The sequence below is a fragment of the Rhinopithecus roxellana genome, chromosome 3, assembly GCF_007565055.1.
Source record: "Rhinopithecus roxellana isolate Shanxi Qingling chromosome 3, ASM756505v1, whole genome shotgun sequence".
Classification (NCBI taxonomy): Eukaryota; Metazoa; Chordata; class Mammalia; order Primates; family Cercopithecidae; genus Rhinopithecus; species Rhinopithecus roxellana.
The window spans coordinates 176,651,691-176,672,512 of record NC_044551.1 but is presented as its reverse complement, the minus strand read 5'-3'; the positions used below and the strand labels follow the sequence as shown (position 1 = coordinate 176,672,512).

At 45.9% G+C, this 20,822-nt stretch overlaps 1 protein-coding gene across 1 annotated transcript in view; it reads right to left on the bottom strand.

The window, feature by feature from the left end:
• Positions 1–20,822, bottom strand: part of SLIT3 (slit guidance ligand 3) — a 651,942-nt gene that overhangs the window by 134,313 nt on the left and 496,807 nt on the right. Inside the window, exons 9-11 of the mRNA XM_010358190.2 lie at positions 18,980–19,121; positions 7,817–7,888; positions 1,833–1,904 (exon numbers count right to left, since the gene is read on the bottom strand). Coding sequence (XP_010356492.1) covers positions 1,833–1,904; positions 7,817–7,888; positions 18,980–19,121 — 286 coding nt within the window. The remainder of the gene's footprint in view (positions 1–1,832; positions 1,905–7,816; positions 7,889–18,979; positions 19,122–20,822) is intronic.

Genomic DNA, 20,822 nt, shown 5'->3' with positions numbered 1-20,822 from the left:
TAGCACAATAAATATTTGTTGAATGAATGAATGCACACACAGGTAAGGAGTAAAGGCTCTCCAGCCCTTTACCTTGGCTGCTCCTGAGCTGGGATTGGGTGTGTTTGTGTTCAACGGTAAGCTCTGTCGGGCCAAGGATCCTGTGTGTTCACTTCACTGCCATACTCGCAGTGCCTATAATACTGCCAGTACACAGTAGGCATCTACTGCGTGGATGAATGAATACATCGGGAGTGAGAGGTGCTTCACTTAAACAATGCTCACATGTATTTCAGAATCGGGCAGCAGCACGTCAGTTTCATGTTTGGCAACCAGATTTTGAATTCCTTTTCCTACGAGACAGGAAGCACCTCATTGCCCTCAGACTGTCTCCAAATCCTGGCTGAGGGAAACCAGACAAGGGAAGAGAGAGGGTGGGGGCAGAGACAGGATCCTGGTGGCAGACGGCCCCTCTCCCTTCTCCTCTGTGATCTTCAGCACAAGCAGACACTAATCTCACACATGGTCCCATCTTTGATATCCCAACCAGATGTTCTATTCGATAAATGAAACTAATTTACTCTGCAAGCAGCAGGCAACAGCTGAATCAGAGACTTCCCAGTCCTCATCTCCTTCCTGGTGGGATGGGGCCAGGTGGGGGAAAATGCACATCTTGTTACCTGTCCACTCATAAATTAGGTAAACAGGCTGCATGGCTGCATGGAGAGGCAAAATATAGACAGACTGATCAAGAGTGTGGGTTCTGGAGTCAGACAGCGCGGGTTCAAATCTTGCCTTTCCTACCTGTTACTGTGGACTTTGGATAAGTCACATTTCTGAATAAGTAAATGGTTGAATAAAACAAGATTTTTTTTGGCATATTAACTCTGTGCCAAATACACAGAGGTGCTAGGGATACCTCCATGAACAAAACAGATAACAATCCCTGTCTTGGTGGAGCTTAGGTTGCCCAAGTTCTTTAGCTGTAAAAGCGAGATGACAATATATTTTATATTTTAGGTTGTGGTGAGGACTAAACCTGACAGACTCCTAGAACAGTAGCTGGTACCCAGTCAACGCTCAGTAAATGGTGCTAATTATTGTTTTACTGTACACACGATCATCACTGGATGTGTTAGGTGGGAATGGGATCACTGTCCCTGTCCTGCCTACTAAGAAGCATCCAGAGAAGGCTCAAGTGACTTCCCTATGCCACACACGAGTCACTGACAGAATGAGGACATTCTATACCTTCCTGCCTGCAGGGGTCTCGGAACTCCTGGTGGATGAAGCTTTGCTTCCTACCAGTGGGTTGCCTATGGCTTTCAAAATCAAAGACAGGAAGGGCTATAGGATGGGGTGGATTTTTTTTAGGACAATGGCCACGAGGGTGGTCTGGAGAGAAAGCCTGAAAATCAGCCGAAGAAAATGAGCTCCTCACTTGGTGAGGCCACGCAAATGGGTGGGATGCGGTAACAAACACGCATCACCATCTCTCTTTACACCAGAAAGACAGCGCTGCGGTGGCATGTGGGGCGGGAGTGGGACGTGGGGTGGGAGGGGGATGTGAGGTTGGAGTAGAAGATGCATTCGAATTAGAAGCCAATAACTGGGAAAGCTGCTAGGCACTTAATCAATAAAAATAATGCATTTGGGTTGTAGAAATATTCCCCAAGATCAATTTCCCCTGAAGAAATATTTGTTTCTTTTACCAGGTTGCCACAAGTGTGTAAGGGAACATAAAGTCTTGATAAACACCTCCTGAAAAATACGGTCGCGTCTCTCTTCCCCACAGCGCCCCCCGCCCCCGCAACCACCAACCACCCTCAGCCCCCGGCTCGGGCCCCACTTACAGTGAAGTGAGTGATTTCAGGCCCTGGAAGGCATCTGGAGCAATATCCGATATCTGATTCTTGCTGATGTCTCTGAAAACATTAACGGTAAAGTCTGAGAATGTGGCTCAAAGGTGCGATAACGGTCACTCCTAAGTGTGAATCAAGCATTTCAGGCATTCAAAATGGTAAGGATTAATTAATCAATCAAGCAATTCATTTATTCACAGTGCAAGAGAAGGAGCTTAAAGACCCTTCAGTTCAACTATCTCATGACAAAGTGCATCACGTTTACATCACTCTTCTTGGTTTTCAAAGAATACTCACCCGCAGCATCTTGACCAGGACACAAGGCTGTGAACACGTGAGCCATCATTTTGTAGGTGGAAAATAGAACCCAGTCAAATTAGGGCCTTACGTCTCATTACCAAGCAATGAATGGCACAGATGAAACAGGAACCGGCTTCACCCAACCAACCACAGGCCAGGGTTCCGGTAGGCATCTTCTTGCCTCATGCCTCAGCAGCTGCTCATTTTTCTCCCAGAAAGCCCTGAGTCATTTCACCTCCCCAGTGACTTTTCCTCCCTGACCTGAAAGCAGGTTTTGAGCAGTGACTTAAGTCTCTGTCTGGTCCAGTGCAAGCTCTAGGCTGTGTGATGTAAGCACATCCTGGGATTCTCAGAGGACGCCTTGGAGATGTGGGCTTGTCACTGGCTGGCAGTGTGTGCCTCACCCGGGAGCAAGCCCAGGGCATGAGAATGTCCCAGGCTTTGGATAATGTGAGCAAGAGGGATGCTGTGGGCCAGGAGAATTCTATTAATGCTGGGCCTGGGGCCTGGGGCAGCTAACCTGGCTTTGCAGATGCAGAGGAATCTCCTCGACCCTGGCTCCTTCCCAGAGGCCCTGAGGTTGGTCAATTGCTGGCATCCCAGTGACTTCTGAGAACCCAGACACCAGTTCTTGCTAATGGCCCTTCACTGAGGGGAAATTCTTTCTCTTAGAGTCATTAACTCAGGGATGGCCTCTGAGCTCCTGTCACTGGAAGGAGAGATGCTCCAATTTCCTGTGATATCAAACCTCTCCAGTTCTTTTTCTTTAACAAAATAAATCAATGGGTCTTTGCTTTTGTGCAGAAGTGGGAGAGCTGGGGTCTTGGAAGGTCAACAAGGAGGTGAGGAGAGAATATGGAGAAAAAAAGCACAACAGAGCAGATTCTTAAGCAATTGACTCCAGCAAGGCCAGCCACTCCAGCCTCCCAACCTCTTAAGCACATGCAGTGGGAATCTTCCTGAGCCTGTTTCCTTCCTTCTTCTAACAGACTTCAAAAGAACCACACCACAACCTTTGCCGAGGCCTCTGCTTCCTCCCCTCCCTGCCCCCAAAGCTTGTACTTTGAACGATATTTCACAGGTTAAGGCTTCTTCAGTACAGCTGTCTAGTTTATCCCTTTAGCTGGCAAAATCACCTCCAACAAATCCGCAGATTGCGCTCACAAACTCGTCAGCTTACATCGGGCTTTTCTTCCGAGCTCCGATTTTGTTTAAGGGTCTTAACAAGCAAATACTGTGGATTATCCTAATCTTACTTGCCCTCAGCGTGGCTGCCTATGCAAAGCATTCCAGGCAAGCACGAAGGATCTGTTCAGACTGGACTAGTGGGAGGGCCTGTGTTGTCTTTTTTCCCCCCGATTATGAATTGTCCCTTCAAGGTGCTGAGACCTCTAGTTGCAAGAGGAAGCTCTGTGGCCATCAGGGAAACCCTCTGCTTTAGCTTTGGGAGGGCAAACTGGTTTTCAGTCCATGACTAGACTTCTGGACCCATCTCTCCCTACAGTATGAGGTGAGATGCCTCACGGTTTGGAGGTGATGGACAGTGGGAATCGGAGAAATGATAGATAGTTTAGCTGGGAATTGACCTTGGTCATTTTGTCTTTTTTATTTTTATAAAAACTGTATATTTAGGCTGGTCCAAAGGTAGTGAGTTCTCTCAATGGATTGTTCACAGTCAGTTACAGATCAAACTCCTTGTTCTACTCTTTCCTCCTTTTTCACTACTGTACTCAACTAGTCTTTTAAAAAATGTATTCAAATTTGGGGTGCAACACAATGTTTTGATATATGCTTTCATTGTGGAATAGCTAAATCAAGATACTTAGCATAGGCATTACCTCACATGCTTATCATTTATTTGTGGTGAGAACACTTAAAATCTATTCTCTGACCTATTTTCAAGTATAAGATACACTACATTCACCATGTTGTATAATACAATGGATCTCTTGAACTTACTCCTGTCTACCTGAAATTTTGCATCCTTTGGCGAACGTCTCCGTCATCTTCATCTCCACCCCACCCCTGCCCTACCAGCCTCTGAACATCACCATTCTACTTTCTGCTTCTAAGAGTTCAGCTCTGTTTAGATTCCATGTATAAGTGAGAACATTTAGCACACTTTGTCTTAATTCTTAATTCTGCAAGAAGGAAACAGCAGCCCTGAGAGGTGAAGTACCTGAGCCCTAAGTGACTGGACACAGCCATTTGGGCACAGAGCAAGCATCTCAAGTCTCCTATCAGCTCAAGGACCCCTCTGCTCTTTTGTTGTGATGGATGCACAACACGGGGCACTGAGGTGGAAGGCAGCTGGGAGATGGCTCCAGTTGCCCACTGACCTCCATGCTTGACTCTGTCCCTAGCCACAGCAGCTGCCCCTAGAACTGATTCTGGGCACTGGGATGACTCTTCACCAGTGCTTCTCAAACCTCATGAGGGTGTAGATTAAAAATGCACTGCAGAGAGTCTGATTTGTAGGCTGGGAGGTTGGGGCGAGGAATCTGTATATGTAACACATCTCCAGGTGATTCCCATGTAGGTGGTCCCTAGGTCATATACTTCAGGCCACGATGTTTTAGAAAATGGTCTCAGACCCACCTTGGTCCTCTGGGGCTTATAAACTGGATGACCAAGAAGGGGTAGCTTTTCCAGACTGTTTGGAATAGAGGTGGCAAATTCAAGTGCCTACAAGTGTCATGCAGGGAATGTAAGTGTGAGACACTAGGAAGTCCTGGAGCTTGTGGAACAAGTTGCTCTAAGAGCATGTAAAAGAAAAGAACTCCCAACACCCCATTCTGGCACAATAATAGAGATCCCAGGTGTCAGGCCTACCAGTTAGTTAACCAAACTTGCAAGACCAAGGGGCTGCCTCTAGTGCTTTTTACTGCTTCTCTGTGTCTTCTCTGCTTTGATACAGGTTGAGTATCCCTAATCCCAAAATCCAAAATCTGAAATGCTCCAAAATCTGAAACTTTCTGAGCATGGACATGATGTCACAAGTGGAAAATTCCACACCTGACCTCATGTGACTGATGGGTTGCAGTCAAAACTTCGTGTCATGCACCAAATTATTAAAAACTTCATATAAATTACCTTCAGCCTATGTGTGTAAGCTGTATATGAAACATAAATAAGTTTCATATTTAGACTTGGATCCCATTCTCAAGATATCTCATTACACACAAAAATATTCCAAACTCTGAAAAATTCAGAACTCTGAAAGGCTTTTGGCCCCAAGCATTTTGGATAAGGAATACTCAACCTTTTAGTTTGTACTAGGAATGCTTTTTATACTAAGGTGACCACTAGGAATAGGCAGAGACAAAGCCATTCATTCAGGGAGAATTCTTTTCTTTTCTCCCTCCTCCCCTTTCTTCTTTTCTTTTCTTTTCTTTTTTCTTTTTTGGTAAGAGATAAGAGCAGGATGTGGTTCAGCCACAGTTGAGTGGGGAACTTCCTTCTGTTAGTTATTAGGGATAAACTGGTCATGTATATTTAGGAAAACTTAGGGTTTTGAAATCCATTCTCATCAGGGACCCTACCTCTCCCAAGCCACTGACTGCACTTCAGTCTAGGTTTCTGAAGTTCCATTAGTCGAAAATTTTTAAGTGTGCTCTCTTCTCTATTGCCATCCTCTTGGGGACAAAAAGGGCATCATAATAAACATCAGTAGCATCATAAGTGATCAAAAATTAAATTCACTTTCCAGGTCGTGACTGAGAAGGTCTTATGAATTCTGAATGCACAGATCATGGCAAGTCCAATAGGATGGAGAAGGAACAGTAAAACATAGTCAAGCTTTAAATTACCTGGACTTCACAAAAAATTAGAGCAGTAACTTAAATCATGCAAGAGATATAGGTTGGGGCAGTGACTGAACTTGTCATTTTTCACTGAAATTACTATCTGGCTGCATAATCAAGCTGAGCTTTAAAAATGAATTGGGGGGGTGCATGGAGAGCGGGCTGGGGAAGCAGGGACACCAGGAGATTAATGGCCCAAGGTTTTAAATATTAAGGCCTATATTTATACAGCTCCTCCAGCAGGAATGCTGCCAAGGGGAGGGAAGAAGTACGTGCTTCAAGCTGCCTCATTATATTGGTTTCCACTTCTGGAATTGCACCAGGAGAAAAGCTTGTTTGGTTTGGATTTCCAGGGAGATGGGAAGTTGGCTTCCCGAGATCTGAGGGTAAAGCCTACCAATGCCACTGTTTCGCAGGGATATTTATTTTTAACATAAAAGGAATCAGCAGACACTTAGCCTCTTTAATGTGGGCCCTCCCACTCAAGGGAAAGCAATGAATCAGCCTCGTGTGGAAGGAAGAAGCAGGACCGAGTCCATGCATATTTCTACCTGACTCTCTCCTTCCTCTGTAGGAGGGTGAGGTGCAGGGAGGGGGGCGGTGTGCAAAAAGAGTAAGTGGAATGAAAAAATGAAAACAGCAACTTGGTTACTGGGCTCTACTAAATGATTTCCTAGCCTGAAAAAGGGAAGGAGTATCTGTCCAGAATTTTAATACCTGAGATGGCAATGGTTGGGCTGTTTCTGAATCCTACTGGCTTCCCTGCAGAGCCCCCAGCTCTGAGTGACTCACAGAGCAGTGCTCAAGGTTGTCATGGGATGGGGAAGAATGATGACATTGTCACATGGTGGGGATGAGGGCGGTGATGCAATGGTGCTGTCCAAGCTGCCGTGGTGAGGAAGGAACAGCAGGGTTGGTGTCACCGGGCATTGATGTGATGCAGTGGTGGAGTGATGTGACTTACAGAGCTAAGGGGGATGTAGGGGGTGCTCACATGTTGACCATACCCTCCCAGGCTTCTCATTTCATGCAGGAAGAACAGAAAGTCTGTACCATGGTCTAAGGATGCATGTGATCTAGTATCAACCTTTCCAACACAAGCCCCATCCTCTCCCCTCACTCGTTCCACTCCTTCTTGCTATTCCACAAACCATCGACACATGCTCCCTAAAGCCTTTTACTTGCTTTTCCTGCTGCTTGGGACAGTCTTTCCTGAGAGCTCAGGGCTCACTCCCTTCCTTCTTTTAGGCCACCTGCACGTAGAGACCTTCATGGGCACACCTACCTAAAAGACCCTCCCACCATCACTGATATTCTGACTTCTGATATTTGTTTCTGTATTTTCTGTGTTCTCCCACTTGAATGCAAGCTCCATGAAAGCAGACTTAGTTTCTGTTCACTGCTCTATCCATAGATCCTTGCTTGCAGCAGACATTCACTCAGTATTTGTTACATGAATGTATGCATGGCTGTAGGGATGCTGGTGACGGTGGTGTAGACAGCTGTGGGGCCACCATCACGTCTCTGCCGAAACTCCTATTTTAGGTCCACATCACTGGAGCCAAGGGACAATAAAGACAGTGATATGGATTTTCCAGGCTAATTCATCTCTACCTCCCACACAGATAATTTTACTTTGCTTTAGTTGGAGAGGCTCTTAGCACTACATGTCCAAGCCCATACACCTCACAATCTTCAGAGAATGCTTCCACATCTTACCTCCCAAGCTTAGGACAGTGTTCCAGCTCTGAAACAGAACTGCCCAGGAGGAATGGACATGGTCCGTCACCTGGACAGACTGCCCACTACACGTTGCAAACAACCCCGGAAATTGAAAACATTTGGGCTCATTTCTCCACAGGGGAAACTCACATTCGCTTCAGTTTCTTGTACTGGGTGAAGGCTCCTGCAGGGATGGATTTGATGGAGTTCTGTTCTAGGCGTCTGGGAAACAGAGCAGAGAAGAGTCAGTTAACCATCCACCTGTCAACAAGTGGTCACTGAGGGCTACTGTGTTCTCTGGCCTTAAGGACAGGGAGGTCTCTCTTATCACAGGTGCACGTTCTGGTTGTGGGAGACCAGACAAAACACTGCAGCGGCCAGAGAACTCAGGTCCTAGTATATGGAGCACCTGTCCTAGGGTCTAACTCTCTTTGGAGAAAGCTGGAAAGGATGACGTTTCCTTGAGGATTTTTGATTCTTGCTTATGATACACTGCCTTTGGCGGCAGCTGTTTTCTTCAGAGAAAGCTGTACAAGTAACCGAGCAGAATGCGGAATACGTCAAAGGGATAAACAGGAGGAAGAGTAAAAAGAGATGGACCATGGGCCAGCAATGCTTATCTGTCATGGAACCATGTCACCACTCAGTTAAACACTCAGCCACACTGCTAATGTGGCAGAAATGTCAATGGTTGACTTCATTTCTGGGCTTTTCCATGGGCTGTTTAAATACAGTGCAGGAAGAGCCTTAACATCTTTAGGCTCCCAGCCTGACATTCATCAAACTGGCTCCCTGACATCCTGCAAGGCCCAGGGGCCCAGACTGAACCACTCCCTTGGGCTGCTGCTGGAATCTGTGGCTTTAACCTCTTATGAAGTTTCCTGAAATGCTTCCTCTCCTATTACTTTGAAAGGAACAAGAGACGCTGCAGGCCCAGGGCCCAGAACTTCCTTGGAAGAGAAGGGGCCGTGGGGAATGAGTGAGCATTTCCATTCTTTATTCTTTCATCTCTCAAATGACTTCCTGTCACCAAGAACAGGTGTGGTGGGAAACAGGCATGTGGAGGAGGCGGGGTGCTTTATTAGGGGTGATGAATGGCACCCCAGCCCAGGCTCAGGATCTCATCCTCATCCATCTCCCTTCTCTCCAAGGTGCAGATCTTTTCATCACCTCCTCATTTGGCCTTGATGCTCCCCAAACCCTCAACTGGGAAGACACACAAAAACGTGTGGCAGGGGATGTAGCGGGAACAAAAGGGATAGATGGGAAGAACGGGCTCCCTTGAAGCCTACAGCTAGTGGATGCACATTTCTGGCTGGGATGAACCCATTCATCTTGAAGAGTAATCCCCGCTGCAGAGTGGGGGAGACAGTCGTATTAATTTGTGCCTCTGCGATCTCATCTTCATTGGGGGAACAGAGTATTTGTTACTGGAACCGCTAATGGAGCAGTTTGCCAGCAATTTTCCCATTTCAAACAACATCTCAGCTGCTAATGTGGAATGGTTTGTCAGGCCAACCCATAACACAGACAAATCACTCTCCAGGCAAAAGGAAGGGGGAAAGCGGGGAGAAAGGGGAAAGGCGGGTGAGAGGAGAGAGGGAGTATCAGGACATATCATTCTTGGCTGCTGGATGAATAGAGTCTACAAATGAGACTGCCACAGTCTATTAACAATGCCTTTGTACCCTGCTGGAGGGGGGCGGGGAGTGCAGTTTACCGGGAGCACAGTCACAGACCTGGTTGGCCAGCTCACAGAGAGCCACAAAAGCTTGCCACAGGGTCTCAGAGACTGTGGGCTACTGGATACAGCCACCCACAGAGACAGCAGACTCGAGACAGCCTGCCTTGCCTGAGAAGTTCCAAGGACATGCTCATTTTCCAGCTGAGCATAGAGTTCAGTAGAGATTTCTTAGCCAAGGCAGCAGCTCCATGGATCTCTGGGGCTGCCAGTCAGGTGGTGCGTGCTCTCCAGGAATCCCGTCATTCACCTGCCACTGTGGCAAGGGATTTCAGCTGGATGATGCCTCCAGGGAAAGCCACTGTCTGTAACAATGGCAACCCCCTCAGTTTTTGCAAGAGGAGCCACTGCTCCCAGCTGCAGGCCAATGAGCCTATGCAAGTCAGGCCAGCACTGGGTGTGAGGTCTGCGGGCTCTCTATGCAGTTCCTAATCAATTACCCTCCATCTTAATGATGGGTGCAAGAATTGAGGGAGAGATAAATCAATGCCATGATGTGACGCTGGCCCCAAGGAGTTGGAGAATCTGGTGATAGAGGCCAGCCCAAGACGGTGCATCACAGAACCAAATTTTATTGCTACCATAATAAACATCAAGAGCCATCATTTATGAGGTCTAGTTGACTATGTCTATTATCCCTTTTAATCCTTCCACTTGTGAGGTAAACCATATCGGCCCCATTTTGCAGATGAGGAAAAGAAAACCTAGAGAAATCAAATAGCTTGTCCAAAGTGACAGGGCCAGGAACTGGCAGAACTGATATCTCTGTTTCTATCCATTGGATACACTGCCTCTGTATATTTGTGAAAACGGAGGAACTGAAGGGGACTTTCTTAAAGTCACAGAACAGTTTCAGGGATTAGGGCCCCAGGGCTTACACACTGAGACATCATGTGGCCTCTGTGGAAGTGGGTACTCAGGGAAAAGCTGCAGGAACCCAGAGAAGATGAAATATAGATGTGAATGTACATAAGACATGCAAATGAAGTGCAAAGGTGTGGCTTCCGAACAAAGAAAAAAGAATTCCAGGCTTAGCCTGTTAAGCCTGGCAGAGATCTTGCTCTGCATCCTGCACACTTGCTCACTCTGCCTTTTGGTTTTCTTTTCTTCTTCTTCTTCTTTTTTTTTTTTTTTTTTTTTTTAAGAGACAGAGTCTTGCTCTGTTGCCCAGGCTAGAGTGCAGTGGTGTGATCATGGTTCACTGCAGCCTTGGATGCCTGGACTTAAGTGATCTTCCCACCTCAGCTTCCTGAGTAGATAGGACCACAGGCCCGTACTACCATGCCTGGCTAATTTTTAACTTTTATTTTTATAGAGACAGGGTCTCACTATGTTGGCCAGGCGTATCTCAAACTGCTGGCTTCAAGCAATCCTCCTGACTCAGCATCCTAAAGTGCTGAGATTATAGGTGTGAGCCACCATGCCTGGTCTGGGTTTCATTCTTGTCTGCAGTCACTCAGCTTCTCAGGCTGTTTTGGGCACTGGCTGAACACCCAGCCCCTCCTGGAGTGCCAAGGCCATTGCATGATGAGGGTCAACCCTGTCCAAGGAGGCAGCAGGGATTTGTCTGTGGTGGGAGCATGGTTGTGAACACTTTGTGTACCTTCAGTGTAAAGGAAAGGAAAGGGGAGGGATAACCATCACCATCACCACCACCACCACCACCACCAAGAGCTATGATGGATCAGGTGCTCAGATGTTAGACACCAGGCTGAGAGTTTCACATGGTTTGTCTAACTTAATAGTTACATTCTATGAGGCAGGGCTTATTGGTTATTACCGCCTCCACATTAAACATGAGAAAATTGAGGCCCAGAGAGATTAAGTCACTTGCCCAAATTCACAAAGTCAGGGAGAGGCAGAGCTGGGACTCAAAGCCAACTTCATCTGATTTCAAAGCCCAAGCTCTCAATCACCAGTCTTTGCTGAATACCATTTGGAGCTGAAGGACCTTCATTTTCTTAGTCCTTTCCAGCTCGTCCACAGGGAAAATGGCCCCTTTGTCATGGGAGCAAGGTTGGAAAGTGTGCACACATGTGTGCGTGTTCACATGCAGTCTCTGTACAGCAGGTATGCCTGGAAGGCTTTGCACTTAGCCTAGTCCTGCAACCTAGAACAAGGATGCAAAGGTCCAGACTCCTAGTGTGAAAAGCTCAATGGAAAGGACAAAAAGAAGCATTCGCATCAGCAAAAACTGTCACATTTAGGGATGGTCTGAAGCCAACAGCTGATTTAGGTCTCTCTTAACTGGCACATGTGTCTTTCTTTGTCTGGTAAACATTCTTCAGACTGCAAACTGATTTAATAGAACTAGCATAAAAACAAACACACAAATCAAACATCTGAGTGTCTTCCCGCACCAGCAAAAACAATGGGAACATCTGATGGGGATTTCAGCCATTTGTGCTCTGTATTGATTTGCCCTAGTTCCTCAGATGCTTCCTTAATGATCTGCCATTTGCAAACATGTGACTAAACACAATATATTTCTAGCAATACGGAAGTCAACATTATGTCAGGGAGACTGGCAGGGGCACGGCCGGCGCAGGGGCATGTCTGCAAGTCACCTGGTTAAAAGGTCCTGGAGTGTGTGGAAACATTGGTGGTGGTGGTGTTGATGATATGAACATCTACCATTTATTGAGGGCTTTTGATATGTCAGACACTGTCTTCCTCATACACTGGCTCAAATTATTTTTTTCCAACAGTACTATGAACCAAGTAGTATTATTAATATACCCATTTTACAGATGAGGAAATAATGGTACAAGGAGGTTAATTTTCCTAAGGTCAGATAGCTAGTGAATGGTGGAGCCTGAGTTTGAATCCAGGTTGGTCTGTTGAAGTGCCTGTGTCCTTGACCCTTAGGCTATCCTGCCTCCCACCTAGAAGACACTTTTGTGGTTTCTTAACTCTTTCCCATCTCTCTCAGCCTTCCTTGACTTGGGAACTCTTGTTAGGATGTCCAGATCACGCTGAAGGAAGGAAGCCCCTTGTTTATTCTTCCTCTAAGTCATCCTGGGCTAGTTGGATGGACCAGACAACTCAGACCCCACAAGGTTCAGTTCCTAATGCTTCCCTATGTTGGAAGAAGGCTGAAAAGGAGGGTTCCTTTTAAGGTTATGCTCTGGGCCCACCTTCTGGGGAAGTCCATTTCTGGCCTCTCTCTTTCTTTACCATTGGTCCTCATGGTTCTTCAGAAAGGTAGACTGTTGGCTGGGCACAGTGGCTCACGCCTGTAATCCCAGCACTTTGGGAGGCGGAGGCGGTTGGATCACTTGAGGTGAGGAGTTTGAAACCAGCCTGGCCAACATGGTGAAACCCCATCTCTACTAAAAATACAAAAAATTAGCTAGGCATGGTGGTGGGTGTCTGTAATCCCAGCTACTTGGGAGGCTGAGGCAGGAGAATCACTTGAACGTGGGAGGCGGAGGCTGTAGTGAGCCGAGATCACACCATTGCACACTCTAGCCTGGGCAACGAGAGCAAAATTCTGTCTCAAAAAAAAAAAAAAAAAAAAAAAAAAGAAATAAAGAAAGGTAGAGTGTCTTAGACTCTCCCGTCCAGTTTATATGTTTGATCCATAGAGAAGATGAGGAATGGAGGCATATCTGAGAAAAGCCATTCCCAACCTGTGCTGTGTGTAGACACCTGAAATTGCCTGCAGAAAGCAGAGGTACAGACACAGCACAGAGCGAGATTTGCTTTTCTTATTCTGTGCATGTGCTCAGGTGCCACAGAGGAAATTATTTTTTTGTCTTAGAAAAAAATGGATGAAGAATTGCATGGGAACTTGAGACTAAATCATTCTATGATGACACATACATATACATGTGCATAGGTTTTTGCTTTTTACATTTTTTTAGTAGCTTCGAAACAGTGCAGTGTGCTCACTTTCTCCATGTTATGCTATTTAATCTTCACGGGAGATTTCTAGGTAGGTATGATGACCCCCTTTATGCAAAGCGGGGAACTGAATGAGGCATGAAGATGTTAAGGAATGTGCTTAAAGTAAGAGGCAGAACAGGGATTCAAACCTCCCGATATGGATCCCAAGGCTCTGTTCCTAGCCACTCTGTCTCAACTTCTCCTTCATACCACCTGCTCCCATGCCACCCTATCACCCCTCCTTCCATGTGGCAGTCCCACACATGGAAACCTGGTGCTCTCAAAAAATCCAAGAGTCACTGATGTCTATGATTTCTAGAACATTGCGGCTCTTTGGTTCTGTTTGCTGGTTTGTTTTGTTGTGTTTTTAATTCTGCGTGTCTTTCAAAACCCCTGGGGGCTGGTAAGAATGGAATATTTGTTATTGTTAAGTGGCTGCCTCCCTATCTCAGAGAGACAATGTGGTTAAGGTGGGGCAGGGTGAAAACTGGGGCTATTTCCCCCACCAGATGCTCTCACTTATGACTGGACATGGAAATCTGTCCATAGCCTTTCTTCATGGAAGACATTTAGCTTCCATAGCGGAAGATATGAGACACGGGATACCACCATGGGGAGATGCAGAGCAAAAGTGGAAGAAGATGGGACTCTAAGGACAGATGGTCCCTCCAGAGCTTCTGAAGACTCATAAGGGCGTCTGAAGACCACAGAGCAGAGGAACATGTGGGTCTCTGGGGCTTCCCATAATCTAACCCTGCTGGAAGCCAGAGCTGGTTCAGAGAACCGACAGGGTGCAGTGAGAACGGTGCCATTGGTGGGAGCTCAGCTTCGAAGAAAATCTGCAGTGAATCATCATTTCACTGTGGGTTCTCTGGAAGAAAGCTATTTTTAGAGGAATTGGCTCTGGTATTCGGGGACACCAGCACATGCTCCTCTGAACTGCTTTGGCTTGGGAAACATCAGAGAGAGTCTGCAAGACTGCTTTGCATGAGAGAAAGGCAACTCCCTCCCCTTCCCCTAAAGCTGGGGAGTGCAAAGCCCCTCCCAAGGTTAAGGCAATTTAAGAGAATAGTAGCTAAGGATTGAGAAGAGGGAGTGGAGAGCTTAACACGGTACCAAACATTCCTAAGGAGGAAGTACAAATCTGGATTATATGGGTGGCCATGGACAAGGGGTGGAACTCTCAATAAGAAAAAGAAAAAAAAAGCCACATTTGGATGTCTTTGGAATGATAAATCAGATACCTCCTATTCATCCTGGGGTGCATCCTGCTGTTTCAACTCTCTGCTCCCTTTTTTCTCATCTTCCCACCCATCTGCTGACCTGTCACATGGCAAAAGACTTTTAGGCCATCACACAGGTCCCCAGATACATGGAAGAAGCAGGATCCCCGCTCCAACCCACTCTCAAGTTCTCTCTTACATGTCACCTCTCGAACTTCCCTAACCAACCATAGAGACTTGTCACCTCTGCTTTAATTTTTCAGTTTCATTTTATCACAGAGGAGGAGGAGGCAAGCACAGCAAGAAAAGTCCTGGGCAATCCATCTGGTAGACCGTGGATGCCTGATACACAGGGGCAGTCTTATTTACATATACGAATACATTTGCATGAAGATGAGCTACTCCCAGGTTCAAGTCATAATGCAAGTGGCAAGTCTAGTTCCAGAACCTATTCTCTCAACCATAACCCTTCAAAGAACTGACCCATGTTTATGGAGGAATCTTTAGTGTAGGTAGCTCCAGCTCCTAGGATGTGGTTTCTAACTATTGTCATCATCCTAATAAAGGTCGTGGTGATAGTTGTAGTATTTGCCAGTGTGAACTAACAACAAGCATTGCTAATATAGTATATCCTATGGACCAGACACAATGCTAAGCATTTTACTATATTCATTCACCTAACTTTCTTAAGAACCAGTAAGGAGGTGCCATTAGCCTCTGTGTTTTGCAACTGAGGAAACTAAGGCTCAGAAAAGTTATCTGTCCATGGCTACAAGGCAGAGTCAAAGCTGGAATGTATGTCTGCTGGGATCCACAGTCTATACTCTTAACCTCTTGGTTGTTTGTCTCTGTTTATTTCTGGAAACACTCTAGCTAGGATGGTCATTCTCAGACTTTTGGATTTCAAAGCCTAGGTGGTGACAAGACCTTTTATTTTGCCAGTTATGGCAATCTGTGGTGTGTGTACTATGCAATACACATAAATTATAATTATACAATAATTACACATATATAACACACACAGACTACTCTGTCATCAGTGGCTATCATTTTATAAAGTAAAAGACATTTTTAAAAACAATGATAACAGAATAAGGAAGTCCAAAAACTTAAAGGATGCTCCTTTAAACTGAATATTTTTGCTCAATAGAAAAATATCACATTGTTCTTGTTTTTCTCACTTTACCTGATATCAGGGAAAAACTCAATCATAATAGACAGGCTTTTGGCAATTACTGTTCTGGCTTGTCAAATTGCTTTTAAACTTCAATACATCCAGGTGTGAGTCCAACCTTCCAGGTATGGTCTGGCCTGCACAAAGCCCACCTCTGATGTGGTTATCTGCAATTTCTCTCTCCTGGAGAGCTGAGCTGTGTATCCATGAGGTCCAAGCTGAGAGTATAGAGATGTGAAGTGGAAGCGGGGTGGCAGGCCCAGAGCCCCTCAGTCAGGGCTGGGGTGGGTTCACTGGCTACAGCCTGGCTACCTGGACTGGACTCTTTCATCAGACTGCAGTTTTGGAACCTAGCCAAGGGACAGTCTGTGGCTGCCAAAGAGAAAACATAAAACCTGGCAGATGGAAGGAGAAAAGAATAAGATGGGGCAGGGAAGGAAAGGAACAATACATAGGAATCTGAAATGAGATGAGGGCTGGCGAGAATTCTGTCTTGAACATCCATTGCAGGAGGGCGAGAGGCCCATTGTGGTGTGGATGGTGAGGGAAGGGAAGTGAAGGTTAACTGGGTGGAGAAAGAGATGGGCGGAGGGGGGAAGAGAAGAGGGAAGACCGTGGGTAGAGCAAGGGGGAGAAGGGGAGAAATGCATCAAGGGAGGGAGAAAATGATGAAGAGGAGGCAGGGCACGGTGGCTCATGCCTGTAATCCCAGCACTTTAGGAGGCCGAGGTGGGTGGATCGCCTGAGGTCAGGAGTTCAAGACCAGCCTGGCCAACATGGTAAAACACCATCTCTACTAAAAGTACAAAAAAAATTAGCTGGGTGTGGTGGCAGGCACCTATAATCCCAGCTACTTCGGGAGGCTGAGGCAGGAGAATTGCTTGAACCCAGGAGGTGGAGGTTGCAGTGAGCCAAGATTGTGCCATTGTACTCCAGCCTGGGTGAGAAGAGCGAAACTCTGTCTCAAAAAAAAAAAAAAAAAGAAAAAAGAAAAAAGAAAAAGAAAGAAAGAAAGAAAGAAAGAAAGAGAGAGAGAGAGAGAGAGAGAGAGAGAGAGAGAGAGAGAGAGAGAGAGAAAGAAAGAAAGAAAGAAAGAAAGAAAGAAAGAAAGAAAGAAAGAAAGAAAGAAAGAAAGAAAGAAAGAAAGAAAGGGAAACAGTGTAAAAAGGAAAGAGGGCAAGGATAGCAAAGAGGAGGAATGATGGAAGGAGGGAGATATTTAAAGTAAATTAGATAGTATGTTGGAAGGCCGTAGGAGGAGCAGGAGAGGTAGGTGAGGACTAAGTAGATTCTGTAGAGGGAGAGCTCTCTAAAGCTGGAGCACTGGACCACAGTGACTGAAGGAGAGGTGCATTAAAACCCTAAGGGAATGAATTGTCAGTGTTTGTGGAAAGGAAGGCGGAGGGCCGCAGAAGGCGGGGATGGCAGGAAGAAAGGACTCTTTACTGACCAGCTCCTGCCTGCCAGATGGTATGGAGGCACGGGTTGTGTCTGCTAGGGCTGGAAAATGGGACTGTAAAGGAATCAAAGAAAAGCTGGCAAAGTAGATGAAGAAAGAAGAAGTGAAGACTCCACTCCACTGGTAAGTCATGTGCTTCTTTCCATTTCAATCAAGGTAAAGCCAAAGTCTTTAACACATCCCAGGATGTGGCCCCTCCTTACCTCTCTGATCTCATCCTGTTACCATCCCTTTTGTCTACTCTACTCCAGCCACACCGGCTTTCTGGAGCATATCCGGCCCATTCCAGCCTCAGGGCCTTTGCACATGCCATTCCCTCAACCTATAATACTCTTCCTCCAGATAGCCGTTTGGTTCTCTCGCTTATTTCCTGTCCTTTTCTTGTTTTATTTTTCTCCATAGAATCTACCTTCTGACATGTTATCTAACTTACTTTACTTTGCTGCTCGTTTATCCCCTCCACCACTAGAATGCAAGTGTTATACAGGCAGAAATGTGTCTGTTTTGTTTGTTCCTGTCTTTCCAAGCACAGAACAATGACAGGAAAACAGTGGGCTCACAACAGATGTTTACTGAATGAATACAAGAATGAATGAAAGAGTCAATGGCCCTCAACTGGAATGCATTAGGAACAGAAGGGCACACACAGTGAAGGGGAAGAGGAAGGGGAAGAGGAGGAGGAAAGAAGAAAGGGGGGAGATTATGACAAAGCAGAAAGGCAAGGGGAATATGTATCTTTTATTTGGGGGGATTTTACCGAATGATGTTCTCAGTAGAAGGGTTCCATATAACGATCTTTTTAATCAAGCCAACTAAAGGTGAAGGCAGAAAAATGAAAACAATAGTTGCTATTTAAAGAGTAACCTTGAGGTCAATGTTGACTGGCCCTCTACTCATTTTAGAATGAGATACTGGCCATTTTCTAATGTATGAGGGGAGAGTAGACTAGACCGAACTATGTGGACAAATACATTTTACTGGAATTTTTGACATTCATGTATACACAGAGACATATACAATCTTGTGTCGTTACCTAAAAAAGATCTAATCGAGAGGACAAAAATCACATCTGAGGTAATTAGGAGCTCAGTCCTCCTTTCTGATAATGGTAGCTAAGAAATGAGTGAATCATTTATTTACGTCCTACTACTTCCACCACTATTTTACAGAGTACCTGCCCATGTGCAGAGGACTGTATGAAGTGCTCCACAGGTAGTATTTCATTTAGTTTTCACAATGACCCATTGAGGTGTCATACCATAAGTATCACATTAATATAGGTGAGAAAACTAAAGATGAAAGAGACATTATTTTACCTGATGTCACACAGCTAGTAAATGGTATGGCCAGGATACAAATACAGTGTGACTCTAAGGCGAGGATTGGCAAACTCATTGGGACGGGCCAGAGAGAACATACTTTAGGCCTTGTGGGCCATGCAGTCTTCTGTGACAGCTGCTCAATACTGCCATACGAGACCAGCCGTAGGCAGGACACACAATTTTAGTATATGTGCTGCCGAAGCGAGCACGGCAGGACACACATAAATGGATGTGGAGGTATTCAAAAACATTTTATTTACAAAAATAAGTGGTGGGAATCCTTGGCCCCAGGCTACAGCTTGCTGATTCTGATCTTGAGTCTATGCTCTTGACCACTAAGCTATCATAGCTGGGAAAGTGTGGAAGGACAGCAAAGAGATTCTTGAGTGTTTTTTATGGTTAGCTCCCACAGCCCCACATGCTGATGGCCTAGTGGGTGATCGGCTGGGACAGGGAGCTGAACTCGCCAGGGACAGTTGTGGGGGGTGTCAGACAGGTGCACTTACATTTCGACGATGCCCTCCGGCAAGTTGGCAGGAATCTCCGTCAAGCCCTTTCCTCGACAGTCCACGATGTTATTGCTGCACGTGCAGGGCGAAGGGCAGGAGATGGAGTTGGCATTGCAGGATGGGGGCTCCGAGTGGGGGGCTGTGGAGCCAAGGCACAACAGTCAACTTATGTCAGTGTCAGGAGCTGCCTGGGCTTCTGTGTGCTTAACCAGCATCCTAAGGGCACAGCATGACCTGACAGCCATCTGAAAAATGATCACCAGCTGACATCTCCTGTCACCTGGGAGACACAGGTGCCACAGGCTAAGTATTCAGCAAAGAGGAGAGAGTCTGACCTTGACCTCATAGTCTGAGTTGCTCCACCTGCTCTGTTACCCTGCCATCTCCATCTTTCAGAGGAAGAGGGGCCCTCAGAGTCAATCACACATGAAAATATGCTGCTAGAATCCAAAGAGCATACGATGGGACCATTTTCCCAAGGTGCATCTTGGGTTCTGACTCTTAGCTGGTGACTGGATGCTGAGTGTAAATACAGCTTTTAAACCTTTCTCTAGTGGCTGCAAGCCACAGGGCTACCAAAACCAGGTGGTAGAATTTCCCCATTTGGGGCATTGATGTTGTCGAAGTGTTAATACCCCGATCAGCAGCTACACCCGAGGCATTTCCAAATGGCTTCTATGTCTAGGGAACATGCAAATAAAACCTATCTCACCTGAAAAAAAGGTGAATAAGTTACTACATATTTTGAAGCCAGCTGTTAATTTTGTTTGAGGTGAGAATCAGTGTGAATTTCAAGCAAAGTGATAGAAAGCCAAGCAAATAGTACCCAAGGAGCTCATTTAGAAAGCCAAACGTAGATAGAGATATCCATTACTAACCCAACTCAAGATTCAAAGAGTCACCAGGAATCTAAATCACTTTCTCTGGTGGTCACATTAAATCCTGAATACAAGAAGTAAATGCAAATGTTTTAAAGACATTGTAAACATTTTCATGCTATGACTATTCCCTCAAAGTGAGGTAAGACTCTTAATCATACGGTTAGCTTTCCAAATGTGGATTTTTTGGTCCAATATAGAAGCTCAACTCCACATCCCTCCCAGGACCTCATCCCACTGCTGCTGGATGTAGCCAATGGGGGTTATTTCAGTGTCTTTCCAGATTGCCCTCTCAGGGAAAAGAGCCATGACTGAGACCAAACTTAGATGAGGTCTGCAGATTGCCTCACTGCTTGGACGTGGGGCCTCTGGCTCGGGGCTCTTAATTGTAGATTAAACACAGAACATGAAAAAAGTCTGCAGGGAAAAAGTGATTTTTGGTCTGGCCCCTGTTCACTGGAGAAACTGAGTCTGGGAAGCCAGAGTGGGTCTAGCTATTGGGGTTGAACCAGATGACCAGCTGAGTCTGGTGTCCTATTGGGACGCTGAGGCTTCAAACAGAGGGTCGCGCTCTCTGCGTTCAATAGTCCTCATGGCCCCAAGGGTGGATCCTCCTGTAAGGGCTCCAGTTGACATCTACAGCTTAATTTGGAATGTTCACCTTCCCACAAAGTGCTGGCCCAGTGACCAAAGATTCTTACTTCCCTTGACCTCACTTACATATACACAAAACAAAAACTGAAAAAATGGCCTCAGAATGGGGATGTTTGAGAAAATATTCTTGTCCAGGGTACATGGACCTCCAAGTTGCCAGTGCCACACAAGTGGATCTAATGGAGACCACGGAAAATGCCAGAAAGATGATGACTTACACTAAATTCCCAGCTGGAACATTCTCCTAGAGAGAGTGATGATACTGGCTTTCTTCCAAACTGGGAAAGCCTTTACACTTCTGAGAAACT